Source organism: Dromaius novaehollandiae, chromosome 2 (assembly GCF_036370855.1).
Source record: "Dromaius novaehollandiae isolate bDroNov1 chromosome 2, bDroNov1.hap1, whole genome shotgun sequence".
NCBI lineage: Eukaryota > Metazoa > Chordata > Aves > Casuariiformes > Dromaiidae > Dromaius > Dromaius novaehollandiae.
In genome coordinates, this window is record NC_088099.1 from 103,577,921 (window position 1) to 103,602,819 (window position 24,899).

The 24,899-nt window shown below is 39.4% G+C and overlaps 1 protein-coding gene across 1 annotated transcript; it reads left to right on the forward strand.

Moving 5' to 3' along the window:
• The first annotated feature begins 367 nt into the window (after positions 1 to 367).
• Positions 368 to 13,523, forward strand: RPP40 (ribonuclease P/MRP subunit p40). The gene is made up of 8 exons (XM_026114906.2): positions 368 to 647; positions 2,595 to 2,739; positions 4,163 to 4,231; positions 5,673 to 5,768; positions 6,646 to 6,771; positions 11,002 to 11,200; positions 11,510 to 11,644; positions 13,142 to 13,523. Exons 1-8 carry the CDS (start codon positions 522 to 524, stop codon positions 13,338 to 13,340), a joined length of 1,095 nt encoding a protein of 364 aa, XP_025970691.2. The 5' UTR covers positions 368 to 521; the 3' UTR covers positions 13,341 to 13,523.
• Positions 13,524 to 24,899: the final 11,376 nt, after the last annotated feature.

A 24,899-nucleotide genomic window follows, 5' to 3' on the forward strand; every position in this document is an offset into this window, starting at 1 on the left:
GTGCTGCCGCGAGCTGCCGAGCTTGGGGGGTCATTTGTTAGTCACCGCTCACGCTCCCAGCGAGGTGCTCGCAGCCTGGGCCTCACCACCCTCTGGCACAGCCAGACCGCAGGGCGGCTATTCTTGAAACAAATCCCTTTATTTGAAAAGCAAAAGCACGTGATTTTTGCAGTCTGACTCATGCTGTGGTTTTCCAAGAGCCGTGAACACCAAAACCACAGAGCATGGGCACCTCCGCCCGCCCCCCCACCCGCGGCTGCCTCCGCCAGGCGCGGCGCTGCCCCACACACACCTCCGGCAGCCGCTGCCCCGCGCGCGGCTACAGCGCCTGCGCCTATCTCCTGCTGCCGGCGCAGGCGGAAGTGACCTCATGGCACCGCTCCTCCGCCTTCCCCCAGCCCCGCCTTCCCGCTGGTTCCAGCGGCGTGCTCTTTCCCTTTTGAGAGCCGGGTGACGCTGCCCGGGGCTGCTCCCCCATTGGCGGCCCTCCCCGCGGCGCGCGGAGCTTGCTGAGGAGGAGGATGTCGGTCCCGCTGCGACGGCTCCGCCAGGTGCCGCGGCACCTGCTGGTGTGCGAGAAGAGCCACGCGCGGCACGCAGGCTCGCGCCACGCGGCGCATGTGCGGGACCACGCCTACAACTGCCGCGTGAGTGGCGGGCCCTCCGCGGGCGGGGCTGCTGTCGTCGTCGCCTCGGAGCTGGCTCGAGACGCCGGAGGCGGGGGGGAGGTGTTAACGGACGCTGCCCGTGTTAACTGTCGCGCGAGCGCGCTGGTCGGCGGTTAGTGGCTGTGGGGCGCGAGGAAGGGGCCCTCAGGTGGGGTCGCCACGCTGGCGCGTGGTGCCCGAGCAGAGCGCGGCCAGCCCACGCGGGGCTGCTTATCGACGTGATTTTCCTGTGGTAAAAAGGCTGAGCTGCTGGAAATCCCCCCTCCGAAACAGGCCCCGCACCCCTGCCTCCCCCGGTGAAACCTAAACAAGCCTTAGCCCGAAGAAAGTGCTCGTGGTTGGGGTTGGTTTTGAGGGTCAGAAGTTCGAGGAACTGGTGCTTAGTCTTGTGCCAAAGCTGTCTTACCAGGCTGTTTTGTTTTGTTGCGGACTGGTCCAAGTGAGAAAGCTGACAGCCCTTGCAGAGCAAGGTTTCCCATCCTTGTCAGAGGTAATCTTTAGGGGAGAAAGCAGGGAAAAAGTACCTTTTAGGCCAGGTTATCTTGGTGGTCTGGCACAATGTGCAGCGCCTCAGAGAGTGAAAGACCGTGCCAACACAACCAAAATGAAGGGTGAACTGGTGGAAGAGGTGACAATGTTCTGTGGTGCTAGTGCCCTGAGAAACTAATATGGGTGACTGCACCCACAAATGTCTACTCAAAGCAGTAAGGGCTGTTGCGTTTCAGCTGAAGCCTGGCCTTAGGTATACCACTGAAAGTCCTTTCTCTCGTTTTCTCCACTTCTCCCAAAATATTATGTAGTATTGTTATCAACAACTGCTTCCTCATTTTAGACAACTTAATGTTGATGTGTCCAGTGTTTGTCTGCTTACTGCTGTCCTAAATCATTGCAAGTTTCGATCAGATGCTGTCTATATCCTTGCCTAAGGGATTTTTTTAGTAGCTAACTGGAAAGGTTTTTACTGTGTGGTAAGCAGCTAGTCTGTCAGTTGTTACTTCTCTTGTATGTGTGTGCCAAAGGAGTTGTGTACCTATTCTCTGAGAGCTATTTTGTTCTGGAAAAACTTTTTTCTTGGTGTGTGTTTTGGGGGGCAGGGGAGATCTTTCCCCTGCTAGTGCATGGTTGTTGTGAAGCTTGGTATCTGGCCAGGTAGTGAGCTTGTTTGCCTTGGACTCCTGGACTTAGAAATTCTCTTGATCAATGAAATACTTACAGCAAAGGCTTTAGACAGAGTAAATGGATATTAATGGTAGGCAATTGGACTGAAAGACTGAGTGCTGAAGTTAGTAAGAACAGCTAGGTGCTTATCCATTTTGAGAATTCATTTCCTAATTTAAATTAGCAACCTGTTACTGAAATCTTAGCCTTAATGCGTCTTTTAAAAAGGAAAAAGACTTTATGGTTTTTATGACTATTCTGGCATTCATAAGACCATCTTCAGGTTTTTGTCTGGTGGCGTCTTCACCCTGCCGACCTCCAAAATATTTCAGAGTAGAATGTATTTACTCAAAAAGAAGTTTAAATTCTAGTTTGATTTTCACTTTTTAATGGAGATTATCTAAATGTCTGGCATACATTCTTAGTTATAACTACATCTTGCAAAAAGGGCTGAAGGAAATAGTCCAAGCTAACTTTATCGTGACTTGAAACAAGATCTTTAGTCAAGTTATGCTGTGTAAAATTGTCTTGCTACTTCACACCTCAAATGCTATTGTATAGCATGTAAAATGCAAAACCCAAATAATTTATTGCTGTACATGGAGACTTTTTGCAAATTTTTAAATTTTGAAGGTAATAACATTTTTTCTTTCTCATTTTGATGTAAAATATTGATCTCTTCAAAAAGAGATTTTCTTTTATATTTCTCTGTTTTCCCGCAGAACAATTTTTGGGACATGATTAACATTACAAATATGTTCCTAATAGGTGTCTTTTTTGATCCCTGAATGTGGCATACTACCTGAAGTGCTGAAAAGTACGATTGCAGGTGTTGGAGAGTACTATCTAGTGAGGAATTTATCAGTTCATGAATTGGTCGCTCATGAGTTCATTGATACCTTTGTGAAGAAAGGTAAGGAGGTAATTGGAATGTAATAAATACTGTAATATTGTATATTCTTCATGACACAGTAAAATTCAGTAATTATATATTCTGAAAAGTATTTTAAAGGAAGGGAAGAAGAAGTAATAACAAAATTCTGTATGCATTTCTTCATCTGTTTTTTTCTGCTTTGTGCTGTGTCAGCATTTATTTACACCTGACGAGTCTTTCTATGATTGTTCTGCCCATTCTTCCCCTCCCCCCCGCCTTTTGGAAGTAGCTTGAGATCCCTCTTCTGCAGTTTCCCTATCATACATATTCTGTATTCCCTAAAAAGCAGCTTTCAGACCCACGGTTCTCTCTCTAATTAATATTATAATTTATTGTGTTCCTACTGAAAAATATTCCTTCTCTAGTTCCCATAAAATCAGCTCTAACCTCTTATAGCCTAGCATCTTCGTTTCTCCCTATTGCATCTTAAGTCTGCAAGCCGGCTGTCAAAAGTGTTTCCATGTATCCTCTCAATTACTTACCTTCTACCTCTCACCTTTATGTAGATTCCTGCAGAAATCAGCTCCCTTCTCCACTTGTAATTCCTCATAATTCAGCTCAGAGCTGTGTTCCACACGTGGCAAAGCCTGGGCTTCCCTTGCAAGAGAAAAAATAGCCTTGCTTTTGTTGCTAGTGGAGTTGTAGTGGGTCATCCTTGAGCAGTAAGAGCAAAGTGGATGTGAGGAAAGATGCAGCTTTTGCCCAGCCAACTTGCTTTTATTGCATACACACAGCACTGTTTTCATCTACTAGGGCCCACTTATTTAGCTCAAGATAAATGTTATTCCCTTCAGATGACTGACAGAGAGGGAAAAGAGAGGAGATAAGAGAAGGTATGGGAGAAACAGGAAAATAAGAGATATATTACTTGCTACATGTAGGACTATGTTTCCTGTTTCCTTTAGTTTCATTAATAGGTCTTATGCTAGTAGTTTTATGGAAGCAGTATGCCATTTGTCTGCCAAGTTTACGGGATCTAACTCTTGATTTCTGGAAAAGGAAATTGGTTGTGGCAAATACTACTACAAAATATATTGAGTAATATGAGCATCTTCCACCTTATTTTTAGGTGAACTGATAGCTGAAAAGTATATGGAAAAAACTTTTTTTTCCACTTACAGAGTGGGAAAGGTCGAAGGTGGAAATAGTGTTTTGTGGTTGGGCATTATTGTTCATGTTGTCTGTGTTACAGGTCATTTAAAATAGTGCCAATATAAGGTTTATAAAGATAATAACAAAATGTTTGAGAAGGTGGAAGAAAGTTAGTTGATTAAAACACAGGGGTTAAGAATGATTCAAATGGTATTTGGCAGGCTGTGTTATCTTGAGGTGGGTCTCTCATGTTGTCATGTCTTTCTTTTGAGACTGTGTAATCTCACAGTTTTCTGTTTCACTATTGAAGGTTCATGCTACGCTCTTACCTATAACACAAAAATTGATCAAGATAATACTGCAGCTCTCCTACCAACTGGTATGATTTTTTTTTTTAATAACGCATATATTGATTATAGTCTTTGTTTTTTTCATTTGGAATGATGTAAACTGGAAAATATAGTACCTACTATACTTGCCTACTTTATTAAAAATATGCTTGTATTATTAAAATGTTTCATTTTAACTCATTGCTTGATTCATGCTGTTAAATTATTTTATTTCATAGAAAGTATGTAAAAATTAGTTTCACTTACAGAATCAGATTGTCAGTGCTTCAGCTGTCATTGCAAATGCTACAGAGGAATATTTTTGTTCCAACTCTGTTCCAACTACTTATTTCCTACTGATCTTAAAGACAGACAGAATTTGTACAAAAAAAGAGCACATCTTTTAATAATATCAGCACTGTTTAGGAACTCTTGTTAACTACTCAGTGTTTGCTATTTGAGAAATATGTAATGTATTAAAAGTACTCTATTGTATTTCCATCAGAGTTTTACAACAAAACATTCTGTGATTCTCTGATTACTTTTCAGGTGAGATTTTTCATGCAAAGAAAATAATGGAGCTATTTTGGGGTTTCTACTGTATCTTCTTTATCAAATATAATAGACACAAATTGGTTCATCAGCCCTGTAGCCGAAAATCTTAAAAAGTAACAGGTGCTAATCAGGGCATCAGTAAATTCAGGTTCTTCAGAGCAGGAAGGCCTTTGTGTACTGTATTTGCATAGGCCTAGCAGAATGGAAACTTAATAGTGATTGAGTTTGTATGATTTAATTAATACAAGATATACACACTTAATGAGAGGCAATGTTAGAATTCCTGGTGATTCCACCTTCTCAAATTTGTAGCAACAGTCTTATTTGTTTATATTATGTATTATACCATTACTTGTATTCAAAAGACTGTGGTGGAGAGCTGTGTGGAAGTTCTGTACAAAGTGGCAGCTGCCAGATTTAGGTTCATGAACCTGGAAGTGGAATTAGTGATAAGCAGATACGCTCTAGAACAATAAGCAAATTCTTATCATCACTCGTGTGAACAGTCCCATTGGGATTGGTGGAACTATTGTATGTTTAGTTGTGCAGTGTACGCATGAATATTTACAAAGTCTGGCCCTAGTGTAATCCAGTGTTCAACAAATGATATAGCAAATGCTAGGGGACAAATGGAGGGAGGACTGGGGTAGTATAAATAAGGTAGAACAGATAAGAATGGTAGCTGTGTGTATTTCAGGAATAATATTACACTTATTCTGGTTCATAAAACATGTTTGCTAACAAAGAATAATTGAGTTTTGGCATTTTAAGGGTTAATCTGGTAATCCATTTAACTGGAACTAAAGGACTCTGGATTACATTTGTAATACCCAGTGATCCAAAGCTAACATTGCATAAAGTATAAGGTTCTCAGAAGATTGATTGAAAGCAAGCTATGTTGAAGATTATTTATATTAAGGCTTGTTTTGTTTATAGGAAAACTAATTCTATCAGTGGATAAGGATACTTACGAAGAACTTGGACTGCAAGGTCACCCTTCTCAGTATTCTGGCAAAAAAGTAATGAGATACAGTAAGTAATGTTTATGTTAACCGCACTTATTTCAGCTCTGTTTGTGAAGTACCTTATTAGGATGTCAAACTAGCCATACTTAAACTTAATTTTTCTTAAAATCAATTATTGTCTAGGTGGTATTTTTCCAGATGTACATACAAGGACTGTGTGATGAGAAACATTAATTTTTGAAATAAGAAAGCAGCTGTAAGGAAACAAGTGTGTGATCTTATGGGTAGCGTTATAAAACTTTTAATTTTTGTATTTTTCAAGAAGTATTGTTTATACTGGAGTGATGCAAGAGTCAAGAATTCTTGTATAGTAGGTGCTGTATTTATGCTTTCTGATTTTAATCAGAAAATAATAACCTAATTAAGGCAAAGCTTATAACTTCCGCACTCCACAAAGTCAGCAAAGCGCCTCATCCAAGACTGCTTTATAGGAGGAAGAATTCTATTACATTTCACATTTAAAATGGTAGCCTTGATATACTATGTACTGGGAAAAAAGTCTTTTTTTCTCACAGATGCAGAGAAGACATATTGAGTGTGATTTTTCTTTTAAGTACTAATTAAAAAAAACCTTGCCATCTCAAACAGATGAGAACCTGCACTACTCCAGAAGTAAGAGTAGATTATATTTTGAAGAGGAAACTTATTATGTACAAAAATAATTTTGGCATAACAGGATGTATTAAAATAAGGATGGCAGGAGGAGAATGTTCATTTGCAAAATGGGGAGTAGTATTTGCTTAATTAAATACTTTGTAAAAGTGCTGTACATGTTGAAAGGAGGCTTAATTTTTTATGGTTTCTTTAAGTTCATTTAAATCTTACGGCATTTAATATTAAAGTTGAGTTCCATTGAGTAAAACTTGCTTTTGTTTATTTTGCAGTTATAACTATTGACTTGACAGATTCCAGCTTTCATCCTGATAGTAAGAAACATAAGAGGGTGCTTTGGGCCTTGAAAGAAAAGAAACCTTTAGAATTTGACTTCCTACTGGCTTGGTATAATACAGGTAATAAGAACTAAAAGGAAATCTAAAATGTAACTGACCCTGAAATCTAAATATTTCTAGTTTACTCTTCTAATGATTGTCCAAACATGTTTTTAGTGAAGGGAAAAAATAGATTAAAGTTTGTTTGGCGGAGCTTTTGGCTTTTTCTTTATTTTGTGCGTGTGTAACTTCCTATATAGCAGTTTCAGTTCAGGAAGGTGGTAGTGATTCATGGGAGTTACATTAGTTGTTTGCTTTCCCTGTCTTTCCTGGAGGCCAGGCTTTCTGGCCTAATTTTGCCCCTTTGATAGTGCTTCCTCATCTTTATAAATCTGTGGCACATGTAATTATTATTAATGTACAATTTTTTAAGCTTTATTAATACATATGTGGTACATATTTAGTGTAGTGTTGCCAAAGTTGAGATAGAGAACCTTATGCTTCAGCAGTAGCTGTAGAACATGTACAGAGTCCCTATTTCTGTCGGGTGCTGTATATACTGATGCAGACAATATGCCCTATTTTTTCATTTTATTCTGAAGAACTTGGTTGAGATTGGAGCAGAGTGCGATTTTCTTGTTATGAGAAATTGTATAATCTCAAATCATCTTTCTTCTAGTGTTCATGTATGTACTGTTTTCTGATGACATTGATTTTTTTTTTCTGGATTTACGTATTGCTCTTCTTCTGAAAGTCATTTTCTAAAGTCCTCAGTTGCTTGTATTACCTCAGAACAGGCTGTATTGAAGAATATATAGCATTTGCATAGCATTGACAGAAACTGCAAGAGTCTCTGCTACAGGAAAATGTATGTTTGTTCATCAGAGCTGTGTAGCTTTTATTGTGGTTCTGCTTTGAGTCTTGGACCCGCTAAGAAGCCTCTACTGTAGTGAAAAAAGATGTTTGAGAGGTCCCTAAGTATGCATTCCCTTCTACTCTTTATATTCATACTGTTTTCCAACTCTTCAAGACCAAGTCTGAGAGTGTTACTTATTTGAGAAATTAAAAATGCTTACAGGCTCCTTTAGTACTGTCCTATGTTTCATCTGAGTCCTTCATGTTCCCCCCACCCCTTTTCTTTTTAAGTACTAATCATATGACAAAGATTTTTCCCTGTGTGTGGTATGGAAGAATTTTAAAGGCTTACATTTCCCACTCTTGTCTTCCTCTTCAGGAAAAGGTAAAAGGGTAAAGACTCTGGCCACCATAAATGGTGACATAAATTCAACTAAGGTAGCAGAGATCCAAAGGCTCAGCTTGCTTAGATTTATTGACCCTGGGCAGAGAACAAAATGCTTCTAGGGCTGGTATGCTTCTTATCCTTGTTGCTGCCAGTGTCGCAGTATTCAGGAAGAATAGCATTCCTTTTCCTCTGTTTTTTAACATCCAAAAAACTACGGTTCAGTCATGTTCTGAATATGGAGATAAATCTGGATGCTTTTTTTGCACAGGATTCTAATGCTCATAATATGTGAAAGGCTTAGTTCCTTGCTAGTACCTAAAATAAAATCTTTATAGATTTTATTAATAGCTTTGAGGCATCCTGTAGATTTTGCTGGAAGGGGAAGGGAGGGCTGTATTTTCTCCAGAGATTCCTCGTCCTTTGAGGTGATAACTGGTGCTTTTTGCTATGGCCAGCTCTGCTGCAAATCTATAAACATTCAGTGCCATTTCCAAAAGCAAGGTTTTCTGTTTTCATACCCATTTTTTTCTCTTCGTGATTCTGGCACTGAGAGGAACATGAAATGTCTCATGTCTCTAATGACAGATTGAAAACAATCTTTTCTTTTTTCTGTAATTTCTATGACAATTTTAAATGTTTATTCATTGAAAGTTACTGGCCTCCAAGAAAACTTTGACAATGTGCCTGGTTGTTGTTGACAGGGGAAGCTATACCATAGCTAGAGGAATTGTTGTGTTGAAGTCTTGACTCTAGCCTTTGGGATTTCCTGAAGTTACAGCTATAGCTGAGGCTCCCATTTGGAATGGACATTTGTAGTTAATGTATAAATTTTTACTTTTGACTAAGAATTCAGGGGAAATATTATACATCCTATGAGCCCATTAGTATAACAAATGCCTATAGGAAGCACAGTCTGAAGGATGATCATTTGTTCTAGGATTTTTCAGACTTCAAAATAGAACAAAAAACAAATCAGTAAGAGTTCAGTAGCTGCCTCTCTTTGCCCCTGCACCTGTCTGCACTTCAACAGCCTTTTCTGAAGGACCACTAAAAAGGCCTTCCTTTTCTGTTCCCCCAAATGATTGTCCATTGGAGGATAGGTGTGGCTGATGGAATTTAGGCAGTTCTTAACTTCTGGTAGTGGGCCCTGGATATTGTATCCTACAGTTATTCTGTCCTGTTCTTGAATTTCATTTGTTGAGACTTGCCTTTACAATGGTAATTTGAATGCTTTTCTGGACTTCAGGCTTCTCATGAGTAAGGAGCTATTTCTTGGTAGTAAGCTGTTATTACTTTACGAAAATGTAGTACTTTATCTGGAGTATCAAATCCAGGAGAATCGATTTTCCATCAGTTACCCTATTGCTTCAAAAAGGCATTTGGTTAATATCTTTTAATTTGCAAGGTGTTTGCTTCCAAGTGTAGATTAGGTCTTTATCGTTTTAGCATTATACAGACAAGTGAACCAGATTTCTTCTGACTGTGTGTATAGCTAGGTTGTTGCGTCCCATGCTTGATCTAATTTTATCTGCCATTTTGGATTACTTAATAAAGGTATAAGAGACTTGACCTTTCTCACAGATCTGTCCTGGTGCATCTAACTACTGTATTCATACTGTATTTGAGGTTGTCCCACTTTCTTATTTCTTCTGCCCTCTGTCCTCTATACTGAAGTGAGGTTCCTGATGTAGTTTATTCATTTCTCCCCCTCCCCTTCTTCTTTCTTCCTTCAAAGTTCTCTTCCCTCTGTGAACCCTTGAATTCATCTTGATGTCATTGGTAAATCTGTTCTTCAACCTGTAATCACCTATTTCCTTTGCCACTATTCTGGGAAAACAGGGTTCTGGGATGGCAGACAGCTCATCGAGGTGGGTAGGAAACCTTCTACTCTTGATGACTAGTTTGAGTATTTTTCTGAGATATTACCTTCTAAGTCCACCTTATCTGAGGGTGGTTTCTAGATTTAATGTAAATCCAGAATTTTTCCAGTATTCCTTCCTAATCTGAAGTTCCCATCACACCTGCAATATCAAGTATGCAGTCTTTAGGTGATGAGATAAGACATCTCAGAATGATTCTTACATGTTCTCATCCTCAGCTGAGAGAACTGAAAGATCCACTAACTTGACCTGCTAGATAGCAGACTCTGAGCGTCTTTTAGGACAGTGAAAAGGGAAACATACTTGTGAAGGCATGTTGCAGGAGAAATTCAGTGACGCTAGTAACTTTTTGCAAAGTATTCCTGAGATCTCCTGGGCTGCCACCAGCGATTCCATCAGAATTGCTCATGCTTCTAGATGTCATGTGTCTATAGGAGGCAGTTCTTACTGAACTAGTGATCCTGGGATCCCTCTAGGTATTCAGTGCTTTGTGGGGAGATACGGCTTGAGTTCATTTGAACTTTCTTCCCTCTACCTGGTCTTAGATACATTATCTCCATGTACGTCTTTGAGATGTATTCCTGTCCCTCTTGCTGAAACACTTGAGGAATTTCTAGAGATGCTCGTCTTGAGATGACCTGATGGTATGACGCATACATCACCCTTTTACAGCAGCAAGCACCTGGGCTTGCATGGGGAGGGAATGTACATATGGATACTGCGAAGACAGAAGTTATTTAGGCATAGGTATGGTCTCAGTAGGAGTGCATATGCAGACCACTCTTCTTGGGGAGAAGATAACAGGCAAGTAGTTTTCCTTTCATGTGCTCTTTTTCAGGAACACTCTGAAGTCCTGTTTCTAAGGAGTTCATTTTTTTACTTGCCCAGTTAAAATTACTTGAATTTTCTATTGACAGATCTATTTCTTTACATACCAGTTAAATAGGACTTTTACTGAGCTGTACTAAGTTGCTGGATCTTGAACTAATTCTCATTTCCAAGAAAATAAGGAAAATGACAATTCTACGGCTTTTGCAAAAGATAGATAGCAGCATACAAGCGATTTTACTTGCAGTTTAACATTACACTCTGTTTTCCTAACAAATGCATACATAAAGGTTTTGTGTATTCAGTGCTGTCTTTGTTCTGCAGTTTTGTAACAGCTCTTTGTGGTGTTGTGTTGTTAAGGTGCAGAGGGATCAACACTGATGTCATACTTTCCCAAAAATCAAATACAGGCTCTGAAGCCAAAAATAACATTCAGCACATTAAGAGACTTGCAGTGTCCAGTGTTACAAAGTAACGAACTACAAGGAAAGCCAGAAGAGTCCTGCAGTACGGAAGAACTGTTTGAATGGTTAGGGGCTGTCTTGAATCAAGTTAGCTTGTAAGTATCTGAACTTGTTTGTGCTTAAATATATTCTAAGTAAGGAAAGCCACAATTTTTTTTTTTTTTAAGTAAGAAAAGGCATGTTTCTGTAAGTGGGATGCCTGAGAACACTTACATGCTTGTTTAATAGTCTTGAATAACTTATCTGCATTTTTGGAGATACTCATGACATCTGAATTCCTTGGGTATTAACTTAGATGATATACACAGATACTATTTGCTTGGTACTAGATAGTGTTAGGAAGAATTTCTGTAGAAGAGCTAAAATATGTTTATTTCAGCTATGCTTTTTTTTTTTCTCCACAGAGACAACAAATCTTTTAGTTTTTTATCAACCTACTGCTGTCCTCAGCCCAACACAATAGTGGAACAAGCTTTTTTGTGCACAATCACAGGGTTCATAATTCCTGAGACGATAATTCAGTTATTGGAGAAACTGTGGTAAGGGTTGACAGGGGTACACGATTAAAACATTTATACTTTATATAAAGTTTTTACTTCTCAGAATTGCTTTTAACAACTTGTTTTCAGTAGTGCTGTTGGAGGTAAGTAACAAAATTACACAAAATAAAGACACTTTTTAATTAGGAAACAAGCAGGAAGCTTAGCCATGGTTTAAAAATCAATAAATAATTTTGGATACTTCAAATTTGAGAATGTGCGCCCTGTATTCTAATACTGACTTTGCTTTTTATCTTAATTTCTAAGAACCAGTGGCTCCACTGAACTCACTTGTCTTTCAAATTTCATTATCTATGAAAGTCAGGCACCCTGAAACACACTTGATTTAGCACTTTTAACTATTGATGAACAGTATGATTGGAATCCTTCATGGTACCAAAAAGCATTTCACATGGTTATTGTGGTATTGTGGTAAATTAACTTATAATGGTATTTTTTTTGTGTCAAGGGGTGTAACAGGGCATTGAATAGTGATGAACAGGGTATCTGTGGTTCTAATTGAATATCAAACTACGTGGTACTGGTGTATTGTAGATCATCGTGATATCTACCTACGTTGTATGGTAGTGTTACTGCCACTGATAGCAAATTCTGGAAGCTTCTGGCTCTGTGTGTAAGAAAACTCTTGGAGTGGCTAATGGTTGCAGCACTGACACGTGACAGTATTGCTGTTGCTTTATCTGGAATATCATTGTTGTTCCTCTGAGCAATTTTCAAATCTCATGCTGAAAGCCTCTTTAGACTAGGGTTAGAACACAGATATCCTTGGCTTTTAGTCTCTGCTTAAGACCAGTGGATAATGTCTGGTTTTGATTATTTGCTAATCCATTTCCTTTCTGGTGGTAAAAGTGTTTGTGTTGAGCGTAGTCAGACTGTGTTTCTTCCTTCTGTATCTCTTTTGCCCTGATAGTGACTGTTCTCAGGAAATGTTTATTTTCTGAAAGATGAAAAAATGTCTTAGGAAATTCAGAACAGCTAGTTTACACTTTATAACTATTTCTAGTTAAGTTACAACTTGCAAGTTTACTTGTCAAAAAGTATGGTAGGAATACTGAAGAGTCAATCACATTTCATTTCCTAGTATCTTCTGGTAGAATATTTTCTTTTGAATTTATTTATTATGTACTAAAGCACTTTAAAATTCTTTAAAATAGATAGTCCAGTTAGTACTTTAACTTTACACTTCCTTCTTACTCTGTATTAATCCTGGAGCATCAGTTGAAAAAACAGTGCCCCTTTGGGCTTCTCAGTTGTATCTTTTAAAATAATGCAATCCAAAGTTTTAGATGCTTTACTGGCCAAAATGAAAAAGTATGTAATGGCTTTAGTAGGCATTCTCCACAGCTTAAACAATTTTTTAACTCCTTTAATTAAAATTTTTCACTAAGTGCCTGTGTCTTTGATTTTATACTTTGTTGTACACTTGAACATGCTCTTTATTCTGTTATAGTTATTAACTTGTTTTCTACCTTGCAGCTGCTATTTTGATGAACCAAAACTGGCGCATTGGCTGACCTTAACTGTGCATGGCTTTGCAGACAGCCCTGTTTCCTGGAGAGAAAGTGAACATGGTTTTCACAAGGGAGGAGAAAACTTGTACAACTTTGTTGTTTTTAGAAACCTGGACTATTGGCTTCAGATGGCTGTAGGAACGAATGATGATTGTCCTCCATGAAGCTCTGTCTACAGAAAAAGCATTCTAATAATTCCATATTACTATATAGAAGCCTAATAAGATACTTTTTATAAAAATAACTGGATAACAAATTAAGTACTAAGAGGATGTATATGTTTTTTCCATTATTTATAGCTCCTTAAAGGTGACCTGCAATGAAATAAATGGATTTTTGTTTCTTAATGGTCATACAGTGCCTTCTGAAAGACCACAATTTTAGCTTTAAGAAGATTTTTTTGTGAATTTAAGTTCTCAGGAATTGACCATAGGTGGTATTTCTTTTTATCCATGTGTCATTTTAGAATTCAAAAGTTATGTTTCCAGATTGTTAGCTAAAATACTTGGGAGAAAAGCTCATTTTGTGACTTAATGTTTTCATACTTTAAAGATCCATAAAAACTTCAAAGTCATGTTTAAGACATTTCAGCCTCCCTGCTGGCTAAAAAAAGAGAAGGTGAGATGTTTGGGAGGGGAAAGGAGGGGAGGGGAGGAAGAGGTATGTAAGAGTGGGCAGAGCACCTCTCGAATATGGAAAAAGCAAAGGTGACAGACCTGCTTTGTTTTTGTAGATCACTATTACCACAAGGAAGAAAAAGATTTTTAACAGTGATAGAAAGGGGTCTTTCTCACTTTTTAATCAACACCCTTCCCACACAGGCACGTACACTGCAATTCTCTACTTTTAAAAGCAGCTTGTGATTCTTGATTTTAGGGCAACTCGTGGAGCTAAGACTTCATCAGTTGTTGGAGACATGCTCACATTTTGGGAAGAACATGATGGACCTACTCTCAAGCAGTGCAGTTGAAGTGAAACAGCTTTTCTTAAAGATAAGCAGTCATCCTAAGGGCATAGGCAGTTCTAAAGAAATCAGTTTAACTTCTGTTGAGATCCATGGAACTATTTTTATTGAGAAGGGTATGTATCATTAAAGTACCAATGCAGTACTACAGTAGAAGCTGTTCACCTGGTAGGTGGAGAGATTGGTAACAGAGGTTAGGGCATAGCTGCAGAGGAAACATTAAGATCTCCCATCAGAATAAGCAGCACAGAAAAGGAGAGAGCCCATTGGAAGAAGTTATTTATTAATTATTGCTTCTATTGAGTGAGGAGGATCATCCTCAATGATTTACTGGATGGTATTTTGTGTTTGTCATGCACCTCCAGTAAACATAATCCCTTTTGCTCGAGTTCTGTTATATGTTTCATAGATACACAACTCTGACAAACCAGCAGTTTTCTACATAATTACATTGTTTTTCAAATCGCACCATGATGTGTTTCTAATGAGTTACTGGAAGTGCCATATTGTCACATATACAGTATGCACTCACACACAAGATCACAAATTGAACAGAGGAAAAGAGTCTGGGAAAATTTTTGGCTGAACACTCGACTAGTAAATATTTAACATGGCTAGCTCAGACATTACTGTATGTTTCATTACTCTGCATCAGTGCACATTGCTTCAGTTGCCGACTGAAGTCTGCTTTTGAAAGTAGTGAGAGATTATGCTACATTTCAACTTTCACAAAAGAGGTTTTAGTAAGCAGAAGTGTTTTCCTTTTTCCTCTTGATCAGGAAGCCTCTTAAAAACTTGGGATTTCCTGAAAGTTAAACCTGCAGCAAAAGTAATAATATAAAGTTAAAAATCTAAATCTTCGTGCAGAGTTGGATAATGGGAAGTGTTTGTTGTTGCTCCAGTGAATGTTGTCATCCTTCTGGCATATTCTAATAAATGGATTTTTTTTTCCCCTCAAGCAAAAAGGGGAATGTTCCCTTTTTCTGAAAAGCTGATACTTAACCTGCTTTACCACCATGATGTGTACACCCACACAACTGAAAAGTGTAATGCACATTGTTTTAAAAAAAGACTACCTTCCGAAACTAAAAATCTTAGATCACTGGGTTAATTTCCCATATTAACTGAGAGAAAGGCCTAAAGTTTTATGCATATGCTTCATAATACTCCCACCAGGAGCATAGCTGCTTTTGGCTTTGGCTCTCAAACCATGCAGTATGACCAGGTGAAATGAATTTTCTAAGAGGGATCCAGTTACAGAGCACTTTAGGACAGTTGATTAGGTAGCTGTTGCAGAAGCATTAGCAGATAAACTGTGATAGCCTCATTGAGAAGACTGGAAGGAAAGAAGCTCAAAAACAGATGTTTCAGCTCTATCGGTTTTCTTCAGCATGTGACTATTGAGTGAGTCTTTTATGGATATCTCATCAGATTGGCCAACAGTTCCCTTTGCCTCCTATGTATGTAAGTGAAGGACTATAAACGCTTCTCAAAGCTCAGTGTAGTAGGCAGAGAGTCATTTGGGCACGCTTCTTCCTGCAATCTTTAGTCCTCCTCAGGTGGTTTCTAACTAAGGAAGGCATGAAAATACCATACTGGCTCTGAATTCTGCAACTTAAGTTTGAGATGCTGAGTTTGTTACTAGCTTTTTTCTGTTTTCTTTAAGCCTGTAGGAAGTATCATTGAAAATCTTGTCCTCTTAATAGTCACTGCTGTTGGTCTACTCTTAGACTCTGTGAGATGATACTGCATTAACCAGCTCCTTGCTTTCCTAGCAGGATCCTAGGGTTGCCTCTCAGGAGGCAGGGTTTTCTGTGCTTACTGGACCTTATTGCACATAAGAGAAACTCCACTGGTTAGAATTGGCCACCTGCACATCTCTGTGACCTGAGTAAAGATGGCTGGGGGCTAGCAGCCTGTTCCCTACTGTCTGTAGGGACAGACTGAATACTGTGGAGAGGATGTGTGTCTTCCTCTGGAAACTCCCAAGGACGGGTTAGTCTCTTGCTGGAGAAAGGAATGGGAAGTCATTGATGACATGCTTGGGGGAATGGATAGAAGGAAAGAGCTGGGAATGGGCCAGGTGGACAGTAATTCAAGGAAGAACTGGGCAGAGTCGATGAGGCAATAATCAAGTTTTGCATGAGAATGAAAGATGGCAGCTGGTGTTCTCACTCTTTGTGTCTGACTGTGAGGAAGGACAAGAAAATCTGAAGGGTTCTTAAGAGCTGTAAATGTAATGAAGCGCAGCTGTGCTCCAGCCACTTCTGAGATCAAAGGGCTGAGTGCTTACGATGAAGTTTGGCCTCTGAGGAGTGTTTTTTCTAACGTGGGGAAGGAGAGCTAAATATTTGAGTAGAAAGACATTCCTGTCTTCCAGCCTCGGGCAGGCTGGTTGCATGAGGAGTAGAGGTTTTTATTGTCCTGGTATGTGGACAGAGTGATAAGACTCCTTGAGAGCTAGGGAGTCATTGCTCTGCTGTAACCTCCACCCTTCTGCTGAGCTGTGCCTTCCTTCCTCTCATCTGATGGAAGGAAAGGGAATTTTACTGAGGGTTTACTGGAGGATATTGGAATGAGCTGGGAATGGGCTGCAAAGATCATGTACTTCCTTCCAGTCCCATATTTGAGTCAGTGGTTATGTGTATTCAGAAACTGGTGGCTGTGGAACAAATAGAAAACAAGCTTTCATGGTGATAATGGGTAGATAAAAGCTGAGGCAGTTAGACAACATGTGTTATGCAAAGTCATTCTAAATAGAATATATTTGCTTTTTCATTTAGCCTTTCAAATGCTAACTGAGTCCAGAACCTCTCTGGAGAACCAAAGGTATGTCTGACTGACAATGGCAGGAATGTGAGTTAATTTTGGTAGTACTATTCTGTGTGAAGAGGATAATACAAACACAGGGGATCTAAGAAAATTAGAGATAAGGGTGTGAACAAGAATTTTCACTGTCAGATTCTAGAGAAGTTGTGGTAGAGGGAAAGCAGCAAGAGTTGGCATGGTTTAGAGCGGGGGAATGCAAGAGCGACAAAAATGAGTGCTAAACCAAAGCTGCTGAAAGGGAGGTGATAGAGCTTAATGGGAGGAGAAGCAGGAGCTTTGTTTTGGCTGCATAAAGCTGTGGTTAATGAAGAAACATCCATTTTGGAGAGGGTAGCCAAGATGTAAAGTCAGATGCCTGGAAAAAGGTCAACAAAAAACAGGTTCATAGTTCATTGGCCGGGGGATTGCATAGAAATCATGGGAGTGAGTTTGCTCAAAGATGGGTGATAATGGTTTTTGTCTGGAATAATTTGCATGCTTTTATTTTTCCCTGCTATAGGCTGCCTCTTTCTGGCTTATCTGTAAGGTTTCTCAATGTTTCAGAACTACCAAAGATTTAGAACTGTCTTGAGATAGGTTGGATGATGCTGATATTACTTTTAATTGCAATTAGCACCCAGACTGCTCACCCAAGGCTGCAGAGCTAGTATGGGGTTTTGTACATGTAAAGAGAGAGCTCGTACTATAAAAAAGCCTGCAAAATAAATATGTAAAGCAGACAAAAAATAGAAAGGAGAAGGAGGGCTTTGAGGAGTGATTCGCCTCCACGACCACCCACAAGCCATGTAGCAAATCAATGCCTGCTCTGAGATTAGAATGGAGGCTCATTATAGTTAGTCCAGTACTATCGTTCCTAGATTATAGTTCCTCTGATGCCATTAATTAAATATGAATATGTGCAAGTGGCTTTCTCTTTACCATTTCTTTATGTGGTAGCTATAGTGGAACATGCTTGAAGTGTTTTAATCATTTTTATACACAGATTGTAAAGGGTAAAATCAGAGAATAATTCAATTAGTGGGTTATTAAGTAATCTTCTGAATGTTAACAAGAATGTCAGAAATATCTAGTATAAATAGGGACAGTTCTTTGTGGATCATCATATTTGCTTTAATGCAGCCATATACAGGAACAAAAAGGGAGAGCAAAACTGACAGTTTTCTACTTTCCAGAGAGCAGAGTGCCTTGGCTATGCCAAGTTTCTTTTAGCCAGCTTTAGTAGAACAAGAACAAGTAGAACAAGATTTAGTAGGGCTCTTTAGTTATTTGAACGTGGATATGTTTTACTTAGGCAATTGAAGAATATTCTAAGCAGTGGTTTATGTTGTTTTGTCTGTTAGAGTTCTAAACATCTCCTTTCTCTCACCCACTCTCAAATGTAGGTCATAATCAATATTATTATTAATGTCTAGGCCAGATGCCTAGGTTCACTAGATACCAGCAAACTAGGTTTTCATCATCATATTTTAGTAGAGTTGCAGAGGATACAAGGGGATTAATTTTTATTATGCAGTTGTAGGTGAAAAATAGCATGTTTACTGATTTATCATAAAGATGGGAATTTCTAATCTTCTTGGCCGCTGTCAGTCTGTACCTTACTTCAGTACTACCAAATCAAGTACGTGCTTTTAAAAGAATATAGCTTAAGACTGTAAGGAAATTTAAGACTGTTACGCGGCAGTTTTCAAAAGTTCATGTAGTTCAGCTTCCAAGTTTGACACTGGAACAATGGCCTCACTGAACTAGTTACCATACTGTCATTGGGCCAACACAGATTGTGCTTTATGGAGCAATGTTTCTTCTCTGTTATTGAAGCAAATAGGAGCTTGCCTTTGCAGGGGAGGCACAGAATCAAGCAGTTATACATTGATTCTTGAGCCTGTAGTTCAGTTGGATAATCCAACTTTAGAGCTCCTGGTGTCAGAACAAAATTTAAAAACAAACTTATTCAAACATGCTCAAACATTTTTATGAATTTTATGACAGTTTGGGTATCATTTGTCTTCCCATGGTCAGCCTAAATGCCATATCATGTACTTTGACTGATTTGACAGAAATGCAGTCGTGTGTTCCAGATCTCACTGAAATCACTTTTGTACTGCTGTTTGGCATGTGGCGACTTATAGATCTCATATTAAATATTGTGGACCCACAGCCTGAGGTGCGTGGAATCTCTGTACCTGCTCTTAAAGATCAGTAGGAATTGTGGGACTTTTTTTTTGAGGGGGGAGGGGAGCAGCCTTGGAGGGGGAGGGGTATTTAAATACAGAGGAAGGGTTGCCTAAAGGACTGAGATAGAAGGATTTGGGTTTTATTTAACAAATTGCTGGGTGACCTTGTACAAATAATTTTGTGGTTCTGTGCTACTCTGACACTTTCTCAGTCAATGTAACAGACTTAGTGATACTTGCTTTGTAAAGCACTTTGAGAGAGCTGTAGGTTATCATTCAGTGTACACAGAATTTACATTAGAACCCAAAATCAGCTCTTAGCATGTCCATTTTGCTTTGAAGACTGCTGATCAAAGATGACTGACTTTTACCAGGGCTCCAGGGCAGAACAGGTCCCATCATGCCCCTACCTGTCTGGAGGAGGATATAAATGAAGGAAGTGGCAAGGGTTTTACTCTGCTTACGGCAAGGCTGTGCTGGAAAACATGACTCCATTTAGTCAGCAGCATTGTAGAAAGCAGAGGGATGAAGGGTAACTATGGGTAACATGAAGCATTTAGGATATTCATAAAAATGTTAAATGGCTTTTCTTGTTAAAAGAATAAATGTGCATCATTAAAGGCTACAAAAGCAAAGTGGGAACATTCTTAGCAAATCAGGAGGAGAGCAATCCTTAGCAGCTGCTAATCTATTTATGTTCCAGTCATGCTCAGAATGTGGCTTTGAGGGCTGAAGCTCTTGTAGTTGCCTGGAATATGTCACTCTGCAACAAGATTCATTGTTCTGTTCTCACCAAGAGGAAGGCTGAGACTTTTAGCTGTAGGACTCTCCTTGAAATTGAGTGGAGAGAGATGGCTAAATTCCCATGTATTGTTTTGTTGAAACACTAGTAATTATGGCTTTCATTATAAGCATGTTAGTTCTATGTGATCTAGGCAGAAATTGATGCATTTGGTGCTAAGCAGATAGTGCTTTATTTGAGGGATAATGCATGAATATTAGGAGCCAGATTTTCATCCCTGTTAACAGAATTCCCTTAAACTTTGCAGGATCAGTGGGATACTCATTTGGTCCCCTGGTGCCTCAAAGGGTCTGAGAGTTAATTTTTTCTTTCCTTTTCCTCAACTGCTTCCTGCTAGTCTCCCTTTGCTGTTCCCCAAGCACTACTCCCTATAACGCACCTCGGAACTTAAATGTAATGAAATGAGAGTGAAGTCAAAGCTTCATGCCTTGCATAAAGATTCAGAGGGGCAAGATTCAGCAGGGATTGAACAAACTTTAAGGAAACTTTGTAAGATATGACTTCAAAGGGGCCTTCAGCCCAGCCTTACTTATTTTACTTTGTATGGGAACCCTTCTCCTTTATGCCTTGCCTTCCCATGAACAGAATTGAATGCATTTTTAAATAAAGAAGCAGTCCTGTAGCTTCCTGTCAAGTCCCCAAGGTATTTCAGGCTGTGGGAACCTCTCTGTATAGCTCCTGTGGAACTGGGAGCTTGGAGTGTGGCCATGGCACTTCCATGTAAAAGAACACATGTTCTATGGAAAAGTCTTTGCTGATATTGGTAGACTGGGCAGAAAAGTCTGTTATTCTATAGATTCTTTCCTTTTGTGAATGACAAGCTATGCTGGTGCTTCTTCACTAGAGCTTGAAAATGTAATTGCTGTTAAGTTTCAGCTAAAGGAGATGTTTTTAGATCCAGACGTTTTTCTCCCTCTTCCTCCTTTAATGCATGGCCTGATCAAGCAGACTGTGTGCTGAGTATCTCAAGGCAGAGGAGATGTGAAGAGTATGTTTTCCTTCAGGCCTGGCAGAAGGTAGGCCTGTTCCATCCAGAACTGTTTCTGTACTTCATAGTCTGAAGCAGCTATTTCTTTCTTTTCTTACTCCAGTATGTGCTGATGGGTTGGTTCAGAAGATTCAAGTAGTCCTGGATTTACTGGCATTGTTTCTAAAATTCTTCCCTGTACTGAAACTAAGAAATCAGCCAGGGAGATGGGCTTTGCTGCAGGCAGTGGGCCTGCTCAGTCGCTTAAGTATGTCACCGAGCCTGACCCTACTGTTGGCCAACAGTTACTACAGCCTATGTAGATAAGCAAGCAGGATTTGCTTCAGAGCATATAAACTGTGGAGTTCTTGGCCTCTCTTCTAGAAAGAGCAATCTAACAGCCATCATTCAACAGAAAGTCCTCAGCATTGACAATGGTTCCTCTCTTCTTTAACTCACAAACAGTGTACCTCTGGAAAGTTTTTTTTTTTTCCCCCCAGAGATCACAGAGATTAGTTGCTTCAACAATACCTATCCTTTTCTGAAAGACCAAAGAAAACTGATTCAGAAACAAAGTTAAGGTATTGAGAACTGCAGTGGTAACATAAGGCAGATGTCTGGCTGAGGCTTTTTCAACAGGAAGGAACTTGCTTTATGAACCAGATTTTGTGCAAAATATCATAGATTCTTGTCCTTTTAAATTATGAGGGCACAGTAAAAACACCTCAGGTTTTGAAAAGTGGCTATGTACACCAGCTATTACTACTCTGAAATGGCTGTGGTGCCCTCCTTTTTCCTTCTGCATATTTTAACAAAAAAGCAGAAGTGGTTAAAGAAGGAAGCTAGAACAACTTAGAAACCGGTCCTGGACTGAGATTAAACATGAGAAATTTTGCCTTGGTGGGAGATCTTTTGGATAGTAATGAACAAAAAGGATAGAGTATTTGAAGACTAAGTTGAGTCTCTGATGTACTTCTGTCTTCAAACTAAGAGTCATGTGGACAGAAGAGGACAGAATGTATTAAGATGGTCAATGTCAGGGTAAATATAGAATTCCCAGGTTCTTCCACAGTGTCCTGAATTTGGTAAAAACCTGTTTTGTCCCTAATGAACAAATAGCTTACTGTGCCAAATGCTTCTAGGCATGGTGATGCAAGATGGTGAGATACTGCCCTATTGCAAGAGAAGACCTATGTATACCAGAGGCTGCACAAAAATCAAGAAGCTGACCAGCATTCAAACAAAGCCTGTTGGTTTCTAGCCCTTGCATAGCTATGGGAAGAAAAAAAGTCCTCTTGGTAAATGCCTCCAAAAGGCATTTCTAAAATTTTATTAAACTACCTGCAATTACGCCTGTCTTGTGAGTGAGCACTGTTGTGGAAGACATGTCATTAACTAAACGGTCTGGTTACAGTGGCATTGAACTGCTGTCCTCTCATTGGCACTGAGCTGTTCTGTGTGAGCCTGAGTGTGTGGGGTGGTATTGAGTCAGATGTTTCAATGAACTGTATTTCCATTTAGAAGTAGAAATAAGTAGCCACCTTCTTGTGGAGTTAATCTTTTATGAACTTCAGACGTGTCTAGCACACTATTTCTAATGTTTAACTCCCCCACCCCAAGTTGTTTCACCACATCTGTAGTTTGGAAATTACTACAGTCAGTTTTACTGAGAAGGGTGTAACCTTGTTTCCTGCTATCTAAAACCTTTCTACATAAACTTCTAGGATGTTTGCAATGAAAATTCACTATTTGTAGTAGTATATTTCAGAGAAAAACAGTGCAAATTCTGAGAATGGGAATTTCTTTAAACTTCACTGAAATTCTAAACTATCCTAATACATGACACAACATTGCTAGCAGACAATTGGCATTTGGTGATAAGTGCTGTAGTAATATGTACTAAGAGGTGGTTTCTGCCTTCCAGTACTTCCAAACGTAAAAAACCAAACCAAAAGAAAAATCCACGTCAGGAAAAGCTGCAAAGTTACATTGAAGGTCCTGCTGTTATTAGAAGAGGGATGATAGAGAAGAGAGAAATGCACTTCAGTGTTTCATCCAAGCCAAGACTTCTAAATTTGGTTGGCTGTTCTTAGATAAGGTTCAGCAAGTTTGGCCTTGCCCCATGGTCTTGATTAGATATGTAGCCCATTGTCCTGTGTCCCCATAGCTAAGGGTTTTATTGCCAGCATAATAATGTTGAACCATCCTACTTACCATTTTTTGGAGGTAATGGGGAAGTACCAAAGGGATCTGTCACTCCTTATTTTTTCTTCTTCTTTCCCAAAGGCATCTGGCTTGCCTTGTTGGTACGTGGAAAATTCTGAGACTGGCTGTCAAGAACAATGTTTTCAGAGTGTGAAAACCAGTTTCAAGGTATTGTAAAGAGCAAGGGGAAGCTTTTTTGGAAGGGAATTGAAGCCAACCAAAGAGAAGTCTGGACTATTAGATTAATTAGCCTGTCATGAGATTTTTGAAAGCAAAGATGGAGCTGTTGGCTCCATGGCAAGTGAGAGCTGGCTGGAGCCTGCTCATCTGCATGTAGTTTTGGAATGAATTAAAGCCTGTGGGTTTTGTTGAAAAATGACATTTTGAAAGAGGCAAGTTGGCTGCTACAAATCAGAGTCACAGCAGAGCCAAAATAAGCTTCATATTTCTTAACCCCTGTGTCACTGTGAAATGTAGATTTTCCCAGATGATGTGCAGACACACAAGGACTGAGCATTGTGAGCTGCCAGGTTTCAGTGAGGGGAGAAAAAGGAAAATAAACTACTGTCCATTATGTAAATACATGGCAGGTGTGAAAAAGACTGAGTTACTCAGACCTGATAATGTCTATAAAGAAAAGGAGGAGGCAACTGTAGAATAGGAAAATGAGGTAGGGATGTGAGTGAACTGAAAAGCCAAACTATGACTTCAGTGTTTGGCAGAAGTCAGAAGAATAAATAAAGTACTGAGATGATAGGGGGTGGGGAAAAGAGAAGTGTCAAGAGTAGCATAAATAGTGAGAGTCTAGACCCAGCATGCTGTGCATTGTGTTAGAAGGCAACCAAAAGACTGAGCTGTGTTCTAGTCTTTCTTGTATTCTGCTATGAATCAGATGCAACTCCATGGCACTTAAAAGAGGCATATTGACATAATGGTAGGAGAGAAATTGGCCTTCTTTTCTAAACAGGTGAAAATTAGATAAAACTGTGATTTACATGATTCTGAGTACTTGGGGTGCTGGCATCAAGGGCTGAAAAACTAACAAAGTAATTTAAAAGGCCCAAAGAGAAACAGAAGAACTGGAGTCTGAGGGACAGCTGATTCTCTCATAATACAAAATGACCATTAAGAAAAATGAATCTGTTAAAATTAGGTGGTAAGTATAATTTCAGGCAGACTGTAGGTTACATTGCTCTTGGCTTACTTCATATATGTGCAAATGGGAGTTTAGGAGCCTAAACACCTTGTGATCTTGGGCTTTGAAGTAACGCTGTGTAGTACCAACTCGTGGTAGATAAAGCAAGAAGGGTACCAGGCTTCTTTCAGCCCCCAAATGTTCCTTTTACCAATATTGCTGACCTCTCAGGCTGGTGAAAGGTTTCACATTTCGCTGTTAAGAACTGTTCTGAGGTTCTGTAGAGTTCTGCTTCAAGGCCTCTGTGCGTAAAGGTAGCATAGCACCCATCAGCCCTCTTTGTTAAATATGTAGCTGGATATAGTCCTCATCTGAAAGGGAGGGAAGGTTATAGTGCACAGCCTTTCAGGGACTCCTGTTTTGTATGATTCCTGCCCCTTCCTTCAGTAAACAGTTGTTTGATACATGATTGTTTTACAATTTCTATTTCCATGTTGCTATGATCTAGTCAAGGAATACATAGTGATTTTCTTTCTTTAGCTGGAACTATTTAGATTAACTTTTTAAGGCAAGAAAGGCCTGTACAGATCAGATGATAGTGCCAAAAAATTGCACTGTTACATCTTCTGTTTAAAAAAAAAAAAAAATTG